This window comes from Strigops habroptila, chromosome Z (genome assembly GCF_004027225.2).
Source record: "Strigops habroptila isolate Jane chromosome Z, bStrHab1.2.pri, whole genome shotgun sequence".
In the NCBI taxonomy this organism is placed as follows: domain Eukaryota; kingdom Metazoa; phylum Chordata; class Aves; order Psittaciformes; family Psittacidae; genus Strigops; species Strigops habroptila.
In genome coordinates, this window is record NC_044302.2 from 74,833,709 (window position 1) to 74,856,085 (window position 22,377).

Sequence of the window (22,377 nt, forward strand, 5' to 3'; positions counted from 1 at the left end):
GTAATGTGCTTTACACCACAGATCAAAGCATAGATATTTATACTGTGGGAAGTTTCATGCTTTTATTATGGCCATAGCATCCCTGCAGAAGGAGCCATGAAAATAAGCTTCCAACATCAATGTCAGCTTATGCAATAAAATTTAAGGTGTTTTCATAGTCCATGATAGAAAGAGCTTGGTTTCATAGCAGATAGGACTAAACTTTCATTCAGATTTTGCTACTGCTGAAACCACTGCTGAGAAAACTGCTGAAGGATACATTTAGGTGACAGCTCCTGGATGTGGAAATTCTGTAATGGTTGGTTAAAATGGGTGTTAAATAGCCTTATTTTACTGCAGTGGAGGTTGTACCAAATTATCTTTGGCCTTAGTTTTGTGTCTCTATGGGCAAATAATTTTGCAAGCAAAATTTTATTTGCAGGGAAATAACTTTGCTTGCAAAGCTTGCTGTTTCACTGAGGCCTGCCTTTAAGATGCTTAGGCAAACCTTATGTATAGAAAACATGCTTTGGTTTAGTACCAGACATACTACTTTTCAAAATTGCAAAATTGCAAAAAGTGCAAGTTCTTTTTCCCACCAGTGTTAGCTTCGTCAGGCTTCTGTGTGTAAATGCTTGTGACTTGCTGGTTCTAGGTCTATTGTGGTACTACTGCATATATGTAGTGGTTTTGTTGGTTTTGTTCTTAAATTCCATGGGCCGTATTAATCTGTCCAAGCTCGTTAAGCTTGGGTCTTCCTGGAAACAGATGTTGTCCTGCTGCCATTTGATCAGTGAAAATAACATGGCCTGGCTTGCAGCTTTGGTATATGCATGCCTTACCTTTAAGCGCTTTCTTCCTTTTTCCTTTTTCTTTTAACTAGTGTGCATTTTTATAGATAGCATTGTGAATCTGGACAAACCCCAATGTTACAAATATCACAGAATATAAAAAATGTTGAGGAAATGGCGTTCAGTCCTGGAAGTCAGACAGTAGGCAGGTTGATGGAGCAAAATACAATCCCAGACATTAAAGATTTTGGTGTAAGTCTGTGGAATATACTTCCCAGAAGCATGATGTTCAGATCTTCCTTGGGTGAAATGGAGTCCAGATTAACTGAAACGTATCTGAATGAAAGAAGCTTGGGTTTACTAAATTATCTGCAACTGAAAATACTACTTAAATGCTCATTAGTATAGCTGCTGTTCTTGGTTTGGCAGGTGTAAAACCTCTCAAGTAATGTAGTGGCACTGCCCTGCCTTAGTGTTGTTCCATTTTGTTGTTGTTCTGGGGTTTTTTGGTTTCTTTTTTTGGTTTGGGTTTTTTGTTTTGTTTTTCCACTGGTGTCCCCTGAGCTGAGCTCAGAATCCTGTAGGCTTCTGTATTCTGTTAATGAGTTGTTTTCTGGAGTGTGTGCATGTTGCTGCTTCTCAAATCACTTTATTTTATGTGTGCCTAACTGATATAGTCCAGTGCTGCAAGGCAGTATCAGTTTTGCCTCTGTTGCTGCTTGCTTATCTGCAGCTTCCCTTCTTTGTTCCAAGATATGTGCGTCTAAATCTTCCTTTCCTTGTTCATGTTTTTGTTTCTGTAGTCCAAGTCTCTTCCCTTGAAGGAAAAGACGAGAAAGTGTTACCCTAATTTCAGCCTGCTTGCTGTCTTGCCAAGGCCAGTTCTAGCCTCTAGTTAAGGTAATTGACGCAGTTGTCCAAGACATCTGAAGCCTGAGGAAGGACCTCTAGGTGTCATAATACAGACAATTCATACTATAAGCAGAAATTCAGAGTTTCTTTCAGGCTTTGTTGATCATAATGATGAAATTCCCAAAGTTGTCTGTATCAAAGCCTTGATTTGTTTATACCTTCTGCAAATGACTGATTATAAGATATGCCCCAACTCCCCAATCTGAAATAGGCTGACCAAAAAAAGCATCTTAAATCATCTGTCTTGTCCTTTTGTAGGACAACTTAGCTAATTCCCCGGTGTTTTCTTATTATTTCTAACCTGGAATTACATCCTGCTTTAACTCACACAGCATCCTGCATTTTGTGAATGAGAGGTGCATCTGGCTTGCACTGAATTATCAAAAGATGACCTCCATGGCTATTCAGCAAGAATACTCTCTAATCTTCATAAATTCAGTTTGTTGGTTAGGGAGCATTGGGTATGATGACTGTCACAATCCTGCCATAATATTTTGTTGATGCAAGGTTGTATGAGCATACTGTGTGATGACAGGGCCTACTTACATCAGCAAAGTCTACTGCATTGCGTTCTGGTAACACTTCTCTGTTCAACTATAAGAAGAAACTAAATTGAGACTTTGTAATTGCTGCAGACCATTCCTGCTATGTTTCTGCATGTATCCGTTCTTTGTGATCTTCACACCTCTGAGGAGAAAAAAGGGACTATCTTTATATGGGGTCAGACTTAAGGTGGCATTCTGCTTGCGCTAATATAGCCATGTTGGTGGATGTTTTATATAAAAAAACTTGCAAGAACAGAAGTGGTGTCAAAGCTTACCACTTCTTAGATAGGGTTTGTCATACCTAATGAATCTGTGTAGTGGAAAAAGAACAGAACTACTGATAAGGTATCTATTCTAGTTAAGATTCAGACTCTCATCCTTATTCCCAAAATGCACATTTCCGTTCTCAGATCTACCTTTTATCCTTCTTAGACAACAGAGGACATGGTTAGTTCTTGCATGGTTTCTGTAAAGTTTTGCATTTGTCTCCCTCCAGTGGGCTCTTTGTAGGACCTAGGCTAATGGGAAGATATGGAGACAAATGTGTGATGGTCCTGGTAGCTTTCTCCTGGTCCGTACAGCCATAGTTATCTATCCTGTTGCAGCTATACAAATAAAAGATGAACTTTTACTCTGAAAGTGAATGAGCTAGGATTGAGAACACTGCTTTAATACTGCTTTTGTCATAAGCTTTAAGGGTAGTCTTTTAAGCTTATTTCCAAAATGCTTTGGATTTTTATGAACCAGTTGAAGATAGAACAATGTCTCTGCAACTCTTGATCTTGTTCATGTGATGACTTAGTCAATCACAAACAGAGAAGTGCTACCAGAAGGCAATCACACTGTACCTTACATTGACATGGAACATTACCATGAAGGAAAGTCCTGTCCCCTTCACTCCCTTCCCGCCCCCCCAAGTTTTTGTTCCAACAGAAGTCTGCTCAGATGGTAATTTGTTAATTTATTTTCTGGTAGTCATGATGCTAATAATTCATCGAGCTCTGCAAGGAGAATTTGAAACTGCTTTTTATAAACTATTACTGGCATCCAGAGTTGTCTTGTAGGTTTGATGTGGATGTTTTCTGATGAATGTTGAAATTTAAACTTGATATGGACAGAAGTTTTCGTGAGTTCATTCAATTATGAACGTTCGTGGCATGTTGGTATTGAAAGAAATCTGAAGCTGAGCAAGAAAAAGACCATCGTGTGAGGCCAGGTGTTAATTTGCCAGCTACCAGTTTCAGGAAGGTATCTTTGAGTAGAATAAATCCAGAAAAGTGGTTCAGCAGCTTTAACTGTTTAATTAAAACAAATGCCTCTCCCCCCATACCATCATTCCTCATGATGTCTGTATTAAATATACTAAAATTAACTGCCAAAGCATAAATCTGATTGCGTTACAATTCAAAAGTCAGATTAATGTACCCTTACAGTTTAAAAATGCTGCATAACATATGAAGTGTCCTTAAGTTTTCCTTAAGTTAGATGCATGAAGAACTACAAAAAGAAATGAAGCCTGACTATGATTTAGTAATCAATGCGTGAAGTAATTGAAGTGCTTAAATATCGTAAGGGAAAACAAGTTATGAGATAATGAGTTTTGATAGATCACTAAAAATTCCATGGATGGCATACATATGAAATGTAAGAAGTGGGTTACTTGGTTATTTATTTTAAGTCTTGAAAAAAACTTTGAAGTTATCTAGTGCATTGTGTTATGTGATTCAATGCTTCAGAAATGCTTTCCTCAAGCTCCTTATTCTGAGCATCCAAACTTGGAGTATGGGATCTCCATTATTATCTCTTTCCCTATATCTGAGGCCCATACAAAGAAATTATTGAAAAAGAACAAGTGAAAAATGAGTTTCTTGGTCATAGAGAAAGTTCCCAAATTGCTACTGGGCATGAATCTTTCCCCAGCATACATAATGGTCTTTGATAAGTTACCTTAGGAGAGTCTGGGGCTGCTACCTGGGAATTCACTTGTGTCCAGAAAAGACAAAAGTGCTCCTGGAGGTGCCTGCAAAAGGTCATGGTGAGCTCATAGGAATGGAACTGCCTCTAACATCAACAGAACTCCTTGGGTAGCTACCTTGCAGGAATCTAGGGCTGCTACGTGGGAATTCACACATCTCCAGAGGAGGCGAACACTCTCCAGAAGGTGCTGGGAGAACTTCCAGGGATGTACATGTGATGGACCTTCCCCCAACATACAGGGTGCTCCTCAGGTAAATACTGTATAAAAGTCTGGGGCTGCTGCGTGGAAATTCACCTATCTCCAGAGAAGACCAACACACTCCTGGAGATACCTGTTTCCAGGCTTCTGCAAGGAAGCCATCTAAGGAGGCCTGTGTATGCTGGCAGGTTCATGCTCTGTACTTTGCTGAGGGTCCTCCCAGGCAGCTTTGGAGCATTTTTGCCTGTTGACTAGCCTAGTGCCCTCATGTACTTGTTAACATTGGGTTTAGGTTCTTTAAAAGTGCTGTTCACTGTAAGCATTTTGGGGTTGAGTCTTGGAATATATTTTCTCTCAAGTAGTTTGTGGAGACAAAGGGTGGTTTTTAGGTTTTCTCTTGATTCTTAAGGTTATCAAACTCTTGGTTTTGTTTGCTATGCCTTTTTTTCTGAAGTTCACATAATCTTGGGTAAGGTCTGGTTTGGACTCACAATAAGTATGACTTTTTGGGGGTAAGTTGAAGGTATTTAGCCAGCTATTTGAAGCCTTTACTTAGTGCACCTTATGAGCTGTATGTAGTCTGCTACAAGAGGTATTTCTTTATACGCTTTGAAGTCAGACTCTGCTACTCAGTGATGTTTGATTGTTTCTCATGTCAAATTCTAGTGTACTTAAAATGCCAGTATCAAGCAACCCTACATGGTATTTTCCTACAGAAAGGGGAAATGCTGGTGTGATTTCTAAAGGCATTTCTGTCTACCAAACAATACTGATTCAGTACAGTTCTGAAGCGCCTCCTACCTGAAAAAATGGTGCCTCCTACTTATAAGGCTACATGCAGGTGTCTGATTTAGACTGTGGTGGCTTCTAGGAAGCAACATCACCACCTCTTTCTAGATTTTCAGAAAGCAACCTTGCTGTAAAGCGTTAGGACGACAAAACAGTTTCAGTGTGTTTGTTATCTTGCAGTGCTGGGGCAGGTGCAGTTGGTATCTGACCGCTTCCATGAAGTCAGGTCTAGCCTTATAAAGGAATGCCTGTTACCACTTTTCATGTCCAAGTAGAAACATCTTTTCTTTAGCTCAAAAAGGGAGTGCAATCCAGAAAATGAACGACTGTTTTTCAATGCCAACAATAAAAGGGCCCATGACATTTTTACCCAGCTCCAGCGCTGAGTATCTTTACAAAAGCCATAGAAAAGCACACCTTGATCCCACGTTTGAGACTAAGCATTGTTACTACTTTTGCAAAGCATTTTAAACTCATTTCTTCTTTTTCCATTATAGGAAGCTCATAGTTTCTTTCCCTATGCACTTGACTTAATGCGAAGGTCCTTGTCCTGGAATCACAGAATGGTTTGATTGGAAGGGAACTTAAAGATCCTCTAATTCCAACCCCCCTGCCATGGGCAGGTGCACCTTCCAATAAACCAGGTTGGTCAAAGCCCCATTCAGCCTGGCCTTAAACACATCCAGGGATGGGGCAGCCACAGCTTCTCTGGACAGCCTGTGCCAGTGTCTAACCAATCTCATGATACAGAATTTCTTCCTAATATCTAAACTAAACCTTGCCCTGTCACTACAGGCCCTTGTAAAAAGTCTCTCCCCAGCTTTCTTGTAAGCCCCTTTAGGTACTGGAAGGCTGCTAAAAGGTCTCCCAGACCCTCCTCTTCTCCAGGCTGAACAGCCCCAACTCTCTCAGCCTGTCTTCATACGGGAGGTGCTCCAGCTCTCTGATCATCTTTGTAGCCCTCCTCTGGACTCACTTGAGCAGGTCCATATCCCTATTGTATTGGGGGCCCCAGAGTTGTCCACCCCCAGCCCAACAACTAAACATGAAAGAGGGATGACATTACTTTCTGGATGTTCTTGAACTGCAACAATATCCTGTGTTGGTTACGTAGTTTGGGATCTTGTAGTGAATTATACTCTTCATCACACTGAATCTCAGTTTCTTAGTGAGTATTCTTTCGCTCTTGGTAGAATTCTAGCATGGATTTAACTGCAGGATCAGGAGGTGATTTGTAAAATGGCATTAGAGAGAAAAAGTGCTGAGACGATTCATTTGTAAGGATATGATAGTGAAGCTGGAAGTAGGAGTGAAACCAGAGGATTAGTTTTTTGAAAACTTTTTGTGGTTTCGCCAGTCTGTAGAAATGTACGGTTTTTGGCATTCTGATTGACCTGTGGTCATTATTAGTTAGAATGCAAAAATTTCCATAACTAAAAGTAATACAATAAAGTAATTGTTGATCAGTAATTCAACACTCTTTCCATATTGTCCACATCTCAGTTTTATTTACAATACTGTCTTCAGAAGCATAGCTGTTGCTACTTATTCAATAAATATGCAATGCTCAGCATCAGCAAAACACAGCTTTGTTTTGGTGTCTTACCAATGTTCCTAAGCTTAGGCAGTTGTGTCAAATTATTTTCCATGACTCACATGAATCAATTGAGCACTGATTAATTTCAGACTAGCCACTACATTTTAAGGTCATTTATATGTTCAGATACACTGAATGTTTTGAAACATTGTCGGTCCTGCTTTTGACATGATAGCAAACCGTACCAGTTTATATTGTTATACTGAAGGTTACTTAAACATTTAAAAAAAAAAAAAAAAAAAAAAAAAAAAAAACCCAGGATTTTTTTCTGCTAGGAAGCTCATGAAAGTGTCTCCCTACTGTATTCTTATACATTAAGATGGAAGAAATTACTGATCTTGTGCTTCCTATATGACACCGCTCTGGTGGGATCCTTCTTTTTTTGGTTTTAGCTGTTTTAAGAGAGCCGGTCGCTCAGTAATGGATCAGAACTCTTCATGTGCAACAGTGGCACTCTTCATGATTTTTTATCACATTTTGTATTTCTGCATATTAAATCCATACCAGTAGTTAAAACACACAGAATGACAACTTGTTTCTGAAAAAGGCTTAACAGCTTTGTGGCTGAAATCAACAGACAGAGCAGTTTTTCTTTAGAAGTCTCACCCTAGCTTTTAAAGTTGCCAGTACCACAATCGTAATAGGGCAAACTACAGCCATGTTCATAATCATTTTATCACAGTCTGTGAATGGATAATGTAACCGTCATCCCAGTCGCTCAGTTCTTTTAGCCATCTAGGAAGTTATGCTCTGAGGAAGAGAGGATGAAAAGGCATGGTGAAACAAATGATCACCTGGACTTGCAGGTGAGGTATGAAAACCTTGTTGCTTTCACATGCGCAGCATATATCATACAAACCCTTATCAGAGGAAATATAGATGTATGAGGACACACTCTAGTTCTTAAAAGCACTGCAGTAGTCCTAAAATAATTGGTATCTGTGTAATGTGGGTGTGCATCCATTTGCTCTGTCTGTAAACCATTAAAATCTGGAACTAGTATTAGTCTTGCAACAGAATTGGAAATTTACCGAGAACCAAATGATCATTACGTGATGTAGTTTTAATATAAAGTGAGGGAAATCTTCCACTGATTAACTGATTTGGCACCAAAGATGTTATAAAATGTCAGAGGTCTGTTTCACTTTCCTTCTTTTTCTTGTACTGTATGTTCTTGGTAACTCACTATTCTTCCAGGTTGACTTAGATAGAAGGAGGCAAGACTGTGATATTTTTTGATGGCTGAAGCATATGGCCGACAGAACTTATGACAGAATCTATGAAGGCTAGAGTGTCTTACTCAGCTCCTAGGCCATCTGCCTGTAATCTTGGTGTTACAGCAAGAACTCCATCCAGATCTATATTACTGTCTTCTGGCAGTGCAGCTGTTAAGTTGTTGAACACCCGGATTCCATGAATATCCTTGTGCAGTCATATCAGAAATCCTTTTTCCTCAGACTAGGATTTTTGACTATGGTGTAGTTTGGTCTTTTGTTTTTGTGATTTTGTTTTTTGGGGTTTTTTTTTTCTTTTTTAATGCCTGGGGGTTCTTTTAAATGCCTGAGTATCAGATTCTGTGCTGTTTCTCAAGCTGAAGTGGTTGTTGTTTGTTTAGCATATAAGTTGTGTTTTCTGCTTGTCACCTCACCACTATGGTGATAATTGGTTTTGCTTTTTGTTTTTAATCTTTTTCTTGCTTCATGAATTCTTTTTCATTTGTCAAAGATGCAACTTTCACTATGAATCAGTCCCATGGAATCTTTGTTGCAGGTCTGTGGGATAAACACTTGCTATGAAGAGAAGTCTTTCTTGGCTAAAGCAATGGATTTAAGATGTTTCATGCTGCTGTTTATGAAGAAAAAAATCGTGCTGAAGTTTCACCTTAATGTGGCCTTGATTTTTATCTAAACCTGCTGGCTAATCTGCCTATTTCTGACACAAAAGGGACATAATAGTATCTCTGCCTGGTTAAATGGAAGCTGTTGCCTTGTCCCTTTTGGAATTGTAACCAGGCATTCTAAAGGATTAATGTTTTTCCTTAATGCACTGTTTAATGTTTATGCTGGAGCTTGTACAAATTCTGGCTAATGTACCATATTCTAATCAGCCTTTGGTTGGCACTCTGACTTCTTTCACCCCAAGAAGATACTCCTGGCTGATACAGAAGGAGTAATTAGTGCATTCTGTCTCTTAACTGTGGCTGCTGACAATAGTTTATTGTGGCTTACAAGGGTTTTAAATCAAGTGGAAATTAAAGGAAGTCTTCCTTGCCTTCATTACTCTCCAGGCAAAAGTTTAAATCTTAATAATCATTTATGGAGGACTGGATTATTCAAGATGTGTATACCTGTCAATGGATTCCAATTATGTAAAGCATTCAGAGTTTGACATAACTATATTGGTGTAAGAGTTGATGCAGAGATTTTACTTTTAATTCAGAGAGTGTTTCAGGCAAACCTGAGGCTGACTGATCAAGAGTTCAAGTAAGAACTTCTTTCTTTAGGTCATTCTCCACCTGGTCTTTATTAGAGGTATCTTCAAAAGTTGAAGCAAAATCACAAAATTACAAAATTACTTTATTTGGTTTGCTAAGTAATAGTAGTAGTAACACTTGTCACATCTCACAACTAAGTTCTGTAGTTGAGAAGTTTGTCCACTCATGCAGTCTTTAATATTTTTATTTAAAATAATAACTGTTTTCTTCCCTCCTTCTCCATTCTCCCAGAAAGTTGTTGGCCCTTGAAATGCAGTGCTGTGCAAGTGAAATGACTTTTGGGTTTATATTGTTTAGAAGTTTGTGGGTATTTAAAACATATAGCATACGTAAAGTTACAGAATTGTTTCAAATACGTATGCATAGGGTGGCTTCCTCGTTTATAATGTTACTGAATTCTAGGTAAAGGATATGTTTGTTTCTAAATCAATACATTTATAGTAACAGACCATGAAAAATAATGCTTCTTAGGAGAACTAAAGTATGAACATAAAAGCAAGATGAAAAAGTGTATGATGGCAGTCAGTTTTGGCACTCAAAACCATTTGATTAAAAAATAAGTTTAATTTCTGATCAGCCAAACAAACCCCCCTCTTCTGAAAAGTGCTGTTTCTGTTCGAACTAGCACATATCGTAGCAGAAAGTGTCTTTAATTTCCATCAGTCAGACATCATGGGTGTACTGTGAGTCTTGGTGGTGTGATCCAGTAATTTTAGTCTGAAAATACTTTATGTTTGAAAGTTGTATCTCCTACTTTGCTTGTCCTTATTTCTGTTGGGATGTTAACAGTTTTGAAGTCCTGGAATAGATCCATGTGTAAACTAATTTTTGGCACAAAAGAACTTTGAATATCCTTATTTCTTGCCCAAATAAGAGCTTCATACCAAAAAAACCCCAAAAACCCCAATGCAAAAAACAAACCCCACAACAACAAAAAAACCAAACAAACCAAAAACCCAAAACAAACAAACAAAAAAACCAACAACAACAAAACAAACCAAACAAAAAAACCTCCCAAAACCCAAGCAAATGGCTAAAATGCTTAGGGTTATTGTAAACAGTAAGTTTAAATTTTCTTATACTATTAACGAATCCTTGAGTGTAGAACATCCAGATCTCACTTTCAGCGTATTTCAGAAGTAACACCAAGTTACTGCAGTCTGCTCCAGTCGAAATGAAAAATCTAGGCTGTTCTTTTTCTGCTCCTCCTCTTGTCCCAATAATTTAGAGAAATTTGCAGGGAAAAAATGCTCGGTGAAGAAAACTCAGACTGTTGCCTAGACTTAAATTCTTACTTAGTTCAGGTCAATTCTGAATGGCTCACATTGTATAACACTTACCTGTTAACATAGTTTGAAGACTTTTGTTCTTCACGTAATTACTACATTAATAGATTGATGTAACAGCTGGTGTCTGAAGGGATTACAATACCTTATTTTGTAGAAAAAGTGAATACTGTGTTTCTGTGGGACTAGGGGGTGGAGGATTTACTGCACAGTCCCTGCATCATTTCTACATATTACTGTGGTGAAAAACAGATTTGTCATCAACTTCCTTCAGTATCAGTGTTGCAGCAAGTCCAGTCAGTATAATCAGAATGTCTGAATGTCTTTTGCTGACCAATTTCTTTCATGAGTCTCCTATATCCTGTGACTTCAGATCTATTCCTTGCCTATATCTCTACATGAAACTTCCTGTTAAAATGTAGAATTTGTAATACCGATATTCTAATTTTAAATAAATAGAAATAGTGAACGCTGAACCTGAAAAGCTTTCCTATGTGAATTCATGGGTGTAGTTGGAAGGTAAGGTAAGAAAATGAATATTTGTATTTCTGTATAAGCTTTGCTCTTGTTGCATTGCTCTGGAAATCTGCTTTATTCCTATGATCTGAATGAAAGTTGACTGTAATTATTATGTGTTGCAGATGAACCAACACGTTCCTTGAGTGGTCTCATCTTGAAGAATAATGTAAAAGCACATTTTCACAACTTTCCCAACGGGGTAACTGACTTCATTAAAAGTGAATGTCTGAACAACATTGGTGATTCCTCCCCCTTAATTAGAGCTACTGTAGGTAAGTTTGCTTTTATTGCTGTCTTCTGCATACTGAAAATGTTACTGATATGGGTGAGAGCTGCACTAATGACATAAAGAGTTATTAAACTCCTAACACTCTTTGTTTCTGATAATTTTTACAAATTTAACGTTTTAATGCTGATACTCATCTTCAGTGGGAATGTAAAAAAGTCACACTTTATTTTGCTTCCTATTCTCTTAGAAATGATTTAGAAATTCCATTCACATCTCTTGAAATGTAACTGAACGTAAGTTTATTTGCATCTATGAAAATTGAGTTTGCTGCCAATTTCTATACCTAAAACCAGGAACAACGTAAAGGTCTGACTTCAGGACTATTTCGGTACTCTGCTTGCATCAATGAAGCACTTCTGTTAGCTGATTTCCTGTGCCCCACCCCCTATATGCACACACACGCACGTCCCTTCAGGGAATCATCATACCACGCGTAACATTCACATAACAAGTTTCTGTTTTTAAATACCTTCTGTCAGAAGAAAACAGTAGATCAAGTGTGGTGTACAGTAATCAGAATGGTTTGGGCTGTTTGTTTTCAAGCACTTATTCTTTGATTTCTCCTAGCACAAAACGTGTGTGTTTTAGTAGCTCAATTACTGCTTAGCTGTAAGTGATCCTTGCAGGGATTATTCAAGCACGTATGAACTCCGAAGATGGGTAGCAACTAATGAACTGTATGCTTGTGTAACAGTTGCTATTTAGCACATGCTTTGCACCCTGACCTTTGAAGTAATTAAATGTTGAATCCTTGTAGCCCTCTATCTTAATAGCGAGGTTAGTCTGGTACTCACTGGTCTCTTGTACTAGCTAGATGTAAATACATTACTGCTTACCTAGGCTGCCTTGTTAGCACATGAGTTGGCACGTGATAGTCAAAGCTGCTCTTTGAGATGTGTACAGGTTTTTGCAGTTCAAACTGTCAATTTAATGGGCCAATCGCAAATAAGATCTCTGGAATTCTGAAAGGAAGATGAGCAGGTACATCAAAATAGCATCAGAGAAGATTTAGTGCAGTCTTCACTCTCCCTTGTGGTCTCTAGTATCTAGTGCTAACCAGACAAAAGCTGATACCTTTTGCAAAGATGGAGGCAAGCTGATTAATCCCAGAAATCATCTCACTGAAGAGAATGAGTATAGCAATAGTCTATTTTAGAACTGTGACTTGAGCCCAAATGGTAACCAAATGTTGTTGTATCCTTACTTAGCTTTTCCCTATTTTAATCCTCAAATGAGTAACAGTGTGGAAATTCTCTGTGCTATATGGTACAGGTTTTTAAACTCCATGTGCTAATGTTGAAATATGAGTTCAAGTTCAAAAAAGATGGCTGCATCTCTTGAGGACCCGTAAACTTACCACAAAATAAATGCATCTATTTAGGCAGTGTCTGTAACTGGTCTTAAAACTTTCTGAGGATTCTAGTCTATAGTGCAGTGTAGCTTGTGCTTAAAAGCAAACGGGGAAATAGTTTGTGTGTTTAGGAGTAGTAGCAGGTCTGGAGAGCTTTATTGCAGAAGGAAAGTGAAAGCTAATGATTGCCCTGTGAGGAAGAATTTTGTTAGGAAGTTCAGCCTTTCAGAAAAGGAGTTCAGAAAGCAACTTGAGGAGCTACAGATGCAAAACACCACCCCAAAAAACCCAGCCTCTCCCTGTCCTGTTATTGGCATGAAAGTGTTGAAGCATAGCTGCTTTTTCTTTATGTTCAATTTTTTTAGTTGTAGAATTGATGCTGTAAGCTGAGGTTGCATGTAATTGAAACAGTAACATGTTGTCATGCTGTCATCATGCTGTCATGACAATTATGTTTATGTTTTTAGCAATTTCTGACATTCCTCTGAAGTTTTGTTCTCTCATATGCTTACTGTCCAATTAGCCCAGATAATCATTAGATTTCACATTTGTCAAGTAAAGTATCAACACATTCTGTAATACTGTTATGAAATTCATAAGAATCAAAGACCACCTTTATGAAGATTTCAGATTTCTAATCATGCAGCTTAGTATGTTGGTCAGAAGGAAGGGCCTGTTTTAACTCTCAGCTCTAGCCCAAACCTGTCAAAAAGCTGCAAGCTATTAAATTGATTATTTTTTTTTACTTTGGTTATTCTCCTGATGTACATGTGTCTGTGTCTGAAGTGTTGCAGAGAAGGCCACAAAGGCTAATCTCTGGTGTCTTCTGTTCTCTGCTGGCCAAATAAAGGTGGGCGGGAAAAATTTCACATTTGAAAGAAGATGAAGCTCATTAGAAGCCCATGAAGATTCCTTTTAACATGAACATAAGCATTTAAAACTTCATTTTATGTGGCTGTTTCTTCATTGTTCTTAAAACCTTTTGCAAAGCTTCAAATGCCAAAGCTGTTGCCTCTCTGAGTTCCTGATACTGCTCCTTTTTTTTGTCCCCACCTAAGTGCCTCTGTGATTACAAAAACACTAGCACAATGTTAAACGGTTTCTCCACAGACCTATAAAGAAAGTTCACAATGAGATATGTGGTCTGAACTGCATATATCTCTGTTGCAAGGGGCAGTGGCCTCAAGTTGCATCTTGCCTAATCATCTGGAAGTATTTTCTCCTAGGTTATCCTATTGCTGTCTAGGATAAGCCTTTTGGAAGAACACTTAAAGTAGTTTTCAGATAGCCTTCCCCTCAGCTGTGAAAGCTCGCACACAGTTACAAGTATAGCCAGATCATTTGTCATCGTCTGAAACCACTTCTAGGACTTTGAAAAAATCTTCAACTCTTTTCCAAAACTACCTACCTCTTTGAGTCGTACAGCATGTGCCACATGTTAGTACAGAGGAGTTCTAGGAATTCATTTTTCAAACAAATCTGGGCCAGATCTAAGTAGGGGAGATAATTTCGCATTGTAAGTACTTTGACTAGGAGGCAAGAAAATTCATTTATTTTGTTGTTCTCGTGAAGTTCAGTTTAATCTAAAAAATTAAAATTACTTTTTAAAAGGTGGATCATTAAGATTCAGCAACAGTAAAATAAATATTTTCTATTAATGCATCTGGTATTCTTTGCAGGACCATAATATTCAGGAGAAATGCAGTCTTTATGACTCCATAGATCTCCGTAGGCTTTTGGGAATCTTTTCTATTCAGTTGCAGTTATGAAGAGAACTGGAGCTGTAAAATTGTGTAAAATTCTATTCAGTTGCAGTTATGAAGAGAAATGGAGCTGTAAAATTGTGGTTTACCCCTGTCTTCATTTTTGTCCTTTGTCTGTGTGGGTTCTCCAGCCTATTGCATCAAAGGAAACATGATGCAAAGTATCTTGTAGTTACTGTGTGTCTTGTCCAGAATGTCCTTTGCTCTGTAATGTTGTCCTGTATTCTTGTGTATTTAACAAGATTTTTAACATTTTATTGCAAAGAAAAATTGTGTGTTGTGATTAGCTCAATGAAAAAGCTTGGGAAAGCTTTTTCCATCACTTGTCACTTGGGAGATTACTAGTTGTAGTACTATCAAGTTCTTTCGTATTCATACTCACTAGAAGTAACTGTCAGTAGGATAATGGATTATTCTACCTGTTTCATTTTGTCTTGAGGCAAAATGGACTCACACAAAGCCAGTCCTAGTTTATAAGCAGCCTTCCCTGTTCCTATCACCTAATTAGTTTTTCCTGGAATTTCTGTATGTGCTGGAAACAGAATTTGTGACTCTTTGGGCTGACCTATCTGTTTGCTGGATCTCAACCAGCCAGCCCCTACAGCTGATCACTGGATGACCTGCCATAGTGTGTAAGCTCTTAGTAGGTATCTCGGTCTTAGAATATGTCCTTAATGCTTTGTGTAAACACAGTAAAGTTCTGATCACATAACTTACCATTGGGTTGTAAATTTATTGAATGACAGATACCCACATTTGTGCTTTTGTATCATAATAAGATGTGACTTGAGATGGATACTCTATTTACTGAAGGTCAAGATTTGTATAGTGTTTGTTAAATTCAACGCCAAAGCTGCCCTGCAGCGCTTGGGCATGATTATTTCCTTGACTGGAGTGACTCTCTACTTGATTTCACACATCTGAGCCCTTCATGGTAGCAGGAAGGAACAATCCACCTTTGCATTTCAAAGCCCTTCAAAAACCATTTGTGATTAAATGTACTTCTTTTTCTGCTTCCAGTTCTTAACAAAACAAGAAATTTCTAAACTCTTTAGATCTTTGAGAGGAGAAAAAGGAGAAAAATTGGTATGAAACATGTGAAGGTGTGTGAGATCTCATTTCCCTCATCCCTCTTGATTCCTTTAGGCATTCTGATAACAACCATTGCCTCAAAAGGGGAATTACAGAATTGGCCTGAACTCTTACCAAAGCTTTGCAGTCTGTTGGATTCTGAAGATTACAATACCTGTGAGGTAAGGAGACTTACAAAAAACAGATTATAATCTGAATTTGTTTATTTTTCTATCTTTTTATAGACACTGTATATATGTACAGTATTGTTTGTGTATACATGCATATATGTTCTCCTCAGAGAACAGTGGCTCAAATCTGATACTTCTGCCTGCTTTCCATGTTCTTACTGTTCATTCAAACAAATCAGTTTACTTTGCATAAAGGAGAATAAGACTGCAGATGGGTAGTCATGGCATCTCAGCTGAGAAGTGTCCTGAAGTTACCACTTTGTGATGCCTAATCTTTTAGGCATCATCAAGTTGGCCCTGAATTTTCTCTTACATAGAAGTAGCGTTCATTCTGCTTGTAACTTAATCTGGAAAAGCTGTATCGGGGTGAAATAAACTGTTGTTCAGCGTGTATGAAGGAAAGTAAAAAATACCATTTTAACTGTTTTAAACTAAGACAAGAAAAAGGGCCTTGTCTGACTTATAAATATATGTGATAACATAACTTTAACTGCTTGATACTGTCTCCATGAGAGTGTGTGAAGCATTTTGTATAAAATAATGCTCAGAGGTAGGATAATGATCCAAGGTGCAATGCTTTCATGTAGTGGTTTAGTGTTGTTTTCTCAAGAAAAAAAAAAAAAATAACCACTTGAAAGTGGAACTTAAATTGACCATCATATGCAAAGCTCTGCCCCATAACAAACCATAAATGGAATACAATTATTTATATATGAAATGGGATACTTTGGCATCTGAACATTTATTTCTCAAATAAGAACCACCTTTTAAGCATTTTTAAAAATACGATTGAATAGATGATCACTGAATGCTAAAATTAAAATTACCACTTATCCATTAGTGACTCACTCAGCTTGAGGGTTTACAGATGCCAGTATAAAGTGTTTAAGTAAAAAGCCTTTAAGGATGTTAAAGGACAGGCTGAGAAAGCTGGGGCTGTTCAGCCTGGAGAAGAGAAGCTACATGGAGACCTCACAGCAGCCTTCCAGTATGTGAAGGGGGCCTACAAGGATGCTGGGGAGAGACTCTTCATCAGGGACTGTAGCGACAGGACAAGGAGTAACGGGTTCAAACTTAAGCAGGGGAAGTTTAGATTAGATATAAGGAAGAAGTTCTTTACAGTGAGGGTGGTGAGGCTGGAACAAGTTGCCCAAGGAAGTTGTGAATGTTCCATCCCTGGCGGTGTTCAAGGCCAGGTTGGACAGAGCCTTGGGTGACATGGTCTAGTGTGAGGCGTCCCTGCCTTTGGCAGGGGAGTTGGAACTAGATGATCTTAAGGTCCTTTCCAGCCCGAACCATTCTGTGATTCTATGATGTTGCAGTTCCATATTTAGTTAGGTATACTTACTGTGTTAAATAGCTATAGTTATTGTATTATGCTGAAATTACCTGTTGTGTACAAAACCTGAAATCTTGCTTTGATCAGATGTGAAAAAGTTTTTGGTTTGGTTTGTTTGGTTTTTTGTTTTTTGGGGTGGTTTTTTTTTTGTTTGTTTGTTTTGGTGTGTTTTTTTTTTCTTTAATAGGGTGCTTTTGGCGCTCTTCAGAAGATATGTGAAGATTCTGCTGAAATTTTAGATAGTGATGTATTGGACCGACCACTCAATATCATGATACCGAAGTTCTTGCAGTTCTTCAAGCACAGCAGTCCAAAAATAAGGTAGGTTTAGATGTTGTACTACAGTTACCTTTTTATTTATGTAAATTTTATTTACATGAGCAGCAAGGTTGCTATTTGTAGATCTGTTTAAAACATGCATAGTTTTTTTTAAATGATGTTGCAGAGATCCAGAGATTCCATGCATCAGTAATTTCAATGTTTATCTGCTTAGTTAATAAACAATCTCACCTCTTTATACATTTTCCCCAAATGTATGACTTTGAAAATCAAACTGTTTCTTTTAAGTTTTTGCATACATCCTGGTTTTGGCAGGGATAAATTTCTTCCTAGCAGATGGTGAAGTGCTGTATTTTGGCTTTAGTCTGAAAACAATGCTGATAGCACACTGATCTTTTAGTTGTTGCTAAGTAATGCTCTAGCTCAAGGACTTCTCAGTTCTGCCAGTGAGGAGGTGCACAAGAAGCCAGGAGGGGGAGCAGAGACAGGACACCTAACCTGAACTAGCCGAAAGGGTATTCCATACCATTGAATATTATGCTCAGTATATAAACTGGGGGGGAGTTAGCTGGAAGGAGCTGATCACTGCTCTGGGACGGGCTGAGCATTGGTCAGTGGGTGGTGAGCAGTTGTACTGTGCATCACTAGGGGTTTTTTTGAGGATGATTATTCAGTTCTCTCTTTATTGCCTATTATTCATATTTACATTTTACTTCATTTCAGTTATTAAACTCTTCTAATCTCAACCCATGTTTTTTTATCTTTTTCCGATTCTCCTCCCCATCCCGCTGCCAGGGATAGTGAGCAGCAAGCAGCTGCATGGTTCTTAGTTGCTGGCTGGGCTTAAGCCACAATAGCATTTTATTATGAAAAATCTAGTGCTATGGTTAGAAGTTAGCATTCTGTTTAGAAAGAACAATTTTGCATTCATTTGGTAATGACTTCAGCAATAGGAAAGTCAAAATTCTTTTGCTGACAATAGTTTCTGAGTTTTTGCAGGAAGAAATTATTCTTTAACTGCACCAAAGCTTAGAAAGCTCTTTATCTTTCAGCTGAATCAAATTAAATAGGTTCATCATCTTTTCACTGTAAACCTGTGTTAATCTCTCAAAAGTTAAAGAAGTATAGAATAGAACTAAAATTCCAGAGTTAAGTGGTTATTGCTAATACTCATTACAAAGAATAGTATCTCTTACCCTGAAAGGAGGCAACAGTGTGCCACTGCCGCAAAGAAGGCTAATGGTTTCCTGGAGTGGAGTGTTGCCAGCTCGTTAAAGGAGGTGATCCTTCCCCTCATCTTCCAGGTGAGGCCACAGCTGGAGTATTGTTTGCAGCTCTGTGCTGTCCAGTGCATAAGAGACATGGACATACTGGACAGAGTCCAGGAAAGGGCCATGAAGATGATGAGGGGACTGGAGCATCTCTCCTGTGAGGGCAGACTGAGAGACCTGGGACTGGGGGAGCTCATCAATGTATGTAAAAACCTGAAGAGAGGGTGAAAAAAAAAAAAAAAAGGCATGGCCAGGCTCTTTTCAGTGGCGCCCAGTGATAGGACCAGAAGCAATGGGCACAAACAGAAACACAGGAGGTTCCCTCTGAACATCAGGAAACATTTTTTTTTTTTAGTGTGAGGGTGACTGAGCAATGGAATGGGTTGCTCAGAGGAGTGGTGGAGTCTCCATCCTTGAAGATACTCAAAAACCATCTGGATGTGGGCAACTGGCTGTAGTTGGTCTTGCTTGAGCAGAGGGGTTGGACCAGATGACCTCCAGAGGTGCCTTCCAACCTCAACCATCCTGTAATTCTCTGTGATTCTGTGAAATGTGTTTTTCTAACTCTTGTTTGAAAATTATATTAAAAGATTCTGCAATTTGAAGGTGGCAGTTCTTTATCACCAACAGAAGTAGATGGTAAAGACAAAGAGGAAGGAGTATAACTTGCAATATATCATGATAAGATTCAAGTAAGATTTAGGAACTCACCTAAAATAGATGCACATGAAGAACAATACGTAACAAAGCAATATCTTGCTCTTGTGGAAATATGGATCTAGTACTTCTCTGGATCTGGGAGACATGGATTAAAACATATTTTTTTCCTTACCACATTATGCAGTCTTTCAGTTTTTTCTGTGCTATGATGTTTGTATCTTTGAAACTATGAAACCAGTTTCAGGTTTAAAGCAGGCCACCTGCTGACCTGCAGCCTGGTTTCAATATAGTGCTGAAGTACAAAAACTGTTACTAGTGTCAGTAAAATACTTTATGTTTAGATCTGTCAAAAGACAACTTCTGAACAATGTTTTATGAGAATTGTCAGAACAGATTAGAAGTTTGAAGTTACATTAGTAAAAATACTTGAACGGAACTTCAAAGGCTTTTACAGGTAAAGCCTTGTGCCTTTACTTATGGAATTTGACTTCTGTGTCTCTGAGAATAAGAAAGACTTAGAAGTAATGGCTTTGCATGAAATGGAATAGAACCAATGTCTAATTTTTTAGTGTGTTTCTAGCACAAGTGTTTTTATTATGTATCCTACTAGAAGTATGTGTGTGTTCTAAGCTACAGATACATTGTTGACACTTACTGGTCTCACTAAATACTAAAAGTATTGCAAAGGCAATTGGACACTTAACAACAAAGAAGGGCTTTCAAAAATTCACCAAGTTGGCTTGTATGGAATTCTTAGTATCTGAGAAGATCAATAATCATAAAATATTCAAAAAGAACATCCTTGCATACTGTTTGGAACAAGTATGCCAAACATCCTGCTCTAGTTTTTATTAACTGAAGACTTTATTTTAAAATATTCATTAGATAGGTCATAGTATAAGGTGGTTATTAACTAAACTAGAGTTGGTTTAATTAGACTACTAAACTTATAACTGGCTTAGTAGTTTTGCTTGGTAATACTACGGATGTGCAGGTTTGTTCCCTCTTGATGATGATTGGACAGTGTAATTTGCTTCCTAATGTTTTTGATATCTATGTACAGTTTAGAAAATGTTTTAAACTCATTTAAAATGTATATTTTAACCATTCCATTTGTAGGTCTCATGCTGTTGCATGTGTCAATCAATTTATCATCAGCAGAACTCAAGCTCTTATGTTGCACATAGATTCTTTTATTGAGGTGAGTGTGCATTCTTAGTTTGGGGTTTAAGTGTTTTGAATTATGTTTTACAACCACCTCTATCCCCAGAGTCCCCATTTATGGTTGCCTATTCTTAGTTTCAGCCCTCATGGGTCGAAGTTCATTCTTTATGGTTGTGCTCAGAATTGATTCGTCTAAGCACGCGCCAAGCCCAAAAAATAGTATTTTGAAAGATGCTTCCTCTCCCTAAGTAGAGTAAACTTTTGCTGCAGAAAGGTGTAAAAGTAATGGCACTTAGCTGTGGTGGAAAGTGCAGTCAGTACAAGGATTATTATGTCGCCGAGTCCTGTGTTCCTCTGAATACTGCTAATGAACATGGATTAGAAGGGTGGTACTTTGGGTTACCTAGAGTATTTGATTTCTCGTGTTATGTCCTGATGGAGCTTTCTAGCCTTAGAACTTCATTTATGCTTAGGAATAAAAAAACCCCAAACCACTGTTCTCGTACCAGTGTTAGTATTATGCAGTGTTTTGGTTGTGTGTACAATACACATTGAGAGTCTGAAGAGTTCATTTGCTAAACCATATGTCTTTAAGAAGTAAAATGGTATTCTGAGATGTGGGGTTGGAGAGTACAAAAGTAGATTTTTGTATACTTTAGTTTGCCAATAATGGCAATTTAAATACAAGTTGAACTAGATGAACTGAGACTTTTCAACTAGTGCTACTTTCCAACAGAATCTTTTTGCACTGGCTGGCGATGAGGAGCCTGAAGTACGCAAAAATGTTTGCCGTGCTCTCGTAATGTTGCTGGAAGTTCGAATGGATCGCCTGCTTCCTCATATGATTAGTATAGTTGAGGTGAGTCTCATTTCCCAGATTACATGCTGGAAAAAAAAATGTTTGGGGTTGCATGAATAGTAATAAATAAAAAGCATTTGTCAGAACAATTATGTTACTGTTGCACTTGCCTACTCTTCAATTTTCCTTCAAGACTAAGATTGCAAAACTTTCTTCTTAGCTAATTGCCCAATCAGGATAGTATTTGACAGGCAATGCATGCAACAGTTGTATATTCTTCTTTTATTGATCCTGAAATGGCCAGGATCGGTTATACTATGGAGCAGCCAGCCACTGCCACACCCTAATTTACAAGATCATGTTAAAAGTCCAATACTCATGCTGATACTGCTGTAGTTTACACACTGAAGCTGTCACTTTTTGCAGATGTGTTGATCATAACAAGGATAAGGCTTGTTATTTTATATAGCTGAGATACTCTTTGAGCATTCAGTTGTAGAGGTTAATGTAATTTGATAGTTCCTTTACCATTCTAGATTAGTGCAGACTTGTCTACCAGAGGACCAATCAGCTCTGGTTTTTTTGTCTGCTCAGCTGTTTAAGATGTGAGTAATTTCCAAATTTCTGGGAAATACTGGCAGTTTCTAGGTAGTGCTTACATATGCTACTTGCCAGACTGGAAGTACAGTTAAGATCATAATGTTTCTCATGTAGATTTCATGTGGACAAGTGGGTCATAACCCAGTGTCAAATTCCATAAAGACTATGTCCAGACAACATAAAGAAGGTGTAAAGGTTTTTATGCTCCTATACACAGGCATTAGAGATGCATAGAACTGAGGTGACCCTTGACAGCCTTGGCCTGCTGTCTAGTCTTCCTGTATCGTATTTTGTAGTTTATTGTGCTAAAGCAACTATTTGCATTGTCTAAAGTAGTAGAACTTTATCATTAAAAGTACTTATAAAAATTTGGCATTATAATAGTAAAAATAAAAAATATTTCAAATATCCTTCCTATAGTTTGCTTTGTTACTAGGGTCAGTGTTCTTTACTCTTGGTTTTCAGGCTGTGTATACAGCTATCTTACACCACTGAGTGTAAGTAGCCTTTTC

The 22,377-nt window shown here is 38.0% G+C and overlaps 1 protein-coding gene and 1 long non-coding RNA gene across 3 annotated transcripts in view; both read left to right on the top strand.

Moving 5' to 3' along the window:
• TNPO1 (transportin 1) overlaps window positions 1–22,377 on the top strand; it is a 70,952-nt gene that overhangs the window by 19,092 nt on the left and 29,483 nt on the right. For both annotated transcript variants that reach the window (XR_003989140.1, XM_030470088.1), the window contains 5 exons: window positions 11,211–11,360; window positions 15,638–15,744; window positions 17,280–17,413; window positions 20,422–20,503; window positions 21,203–21,325. Coding sequence is in view for 1 of the 2 variants with exons in the window: in XM_030470088.1 (XP_030325948.1) it covers window positions 11,211–11,360; window positions 15,638–15,744; window positions 17,280–17,413; window positions 20,422–20,503; window positions 21,203–21,325 (596 nt within the window). In the remaining variant the exon portion in view is untranslated. The remainder of the gene's footprint in view (window positions 1–11,210; window positions 11,361–15,637; window positions 15,745–17,279; window positions 17,414–20,421; window positions 20,504–21,202; window positions 21,326–22,377) is intronic.
• On the top strand, window positions 13,870–15,068 carry LOC115600765. The gene is made up of 2 exons (XR_003989141.1): window positions 13,870–14,511; window positions 14,552–15,068. It is a non-coding gene; the product is annotated as an uncharacterized LOC115600765 (long non-coding RNA).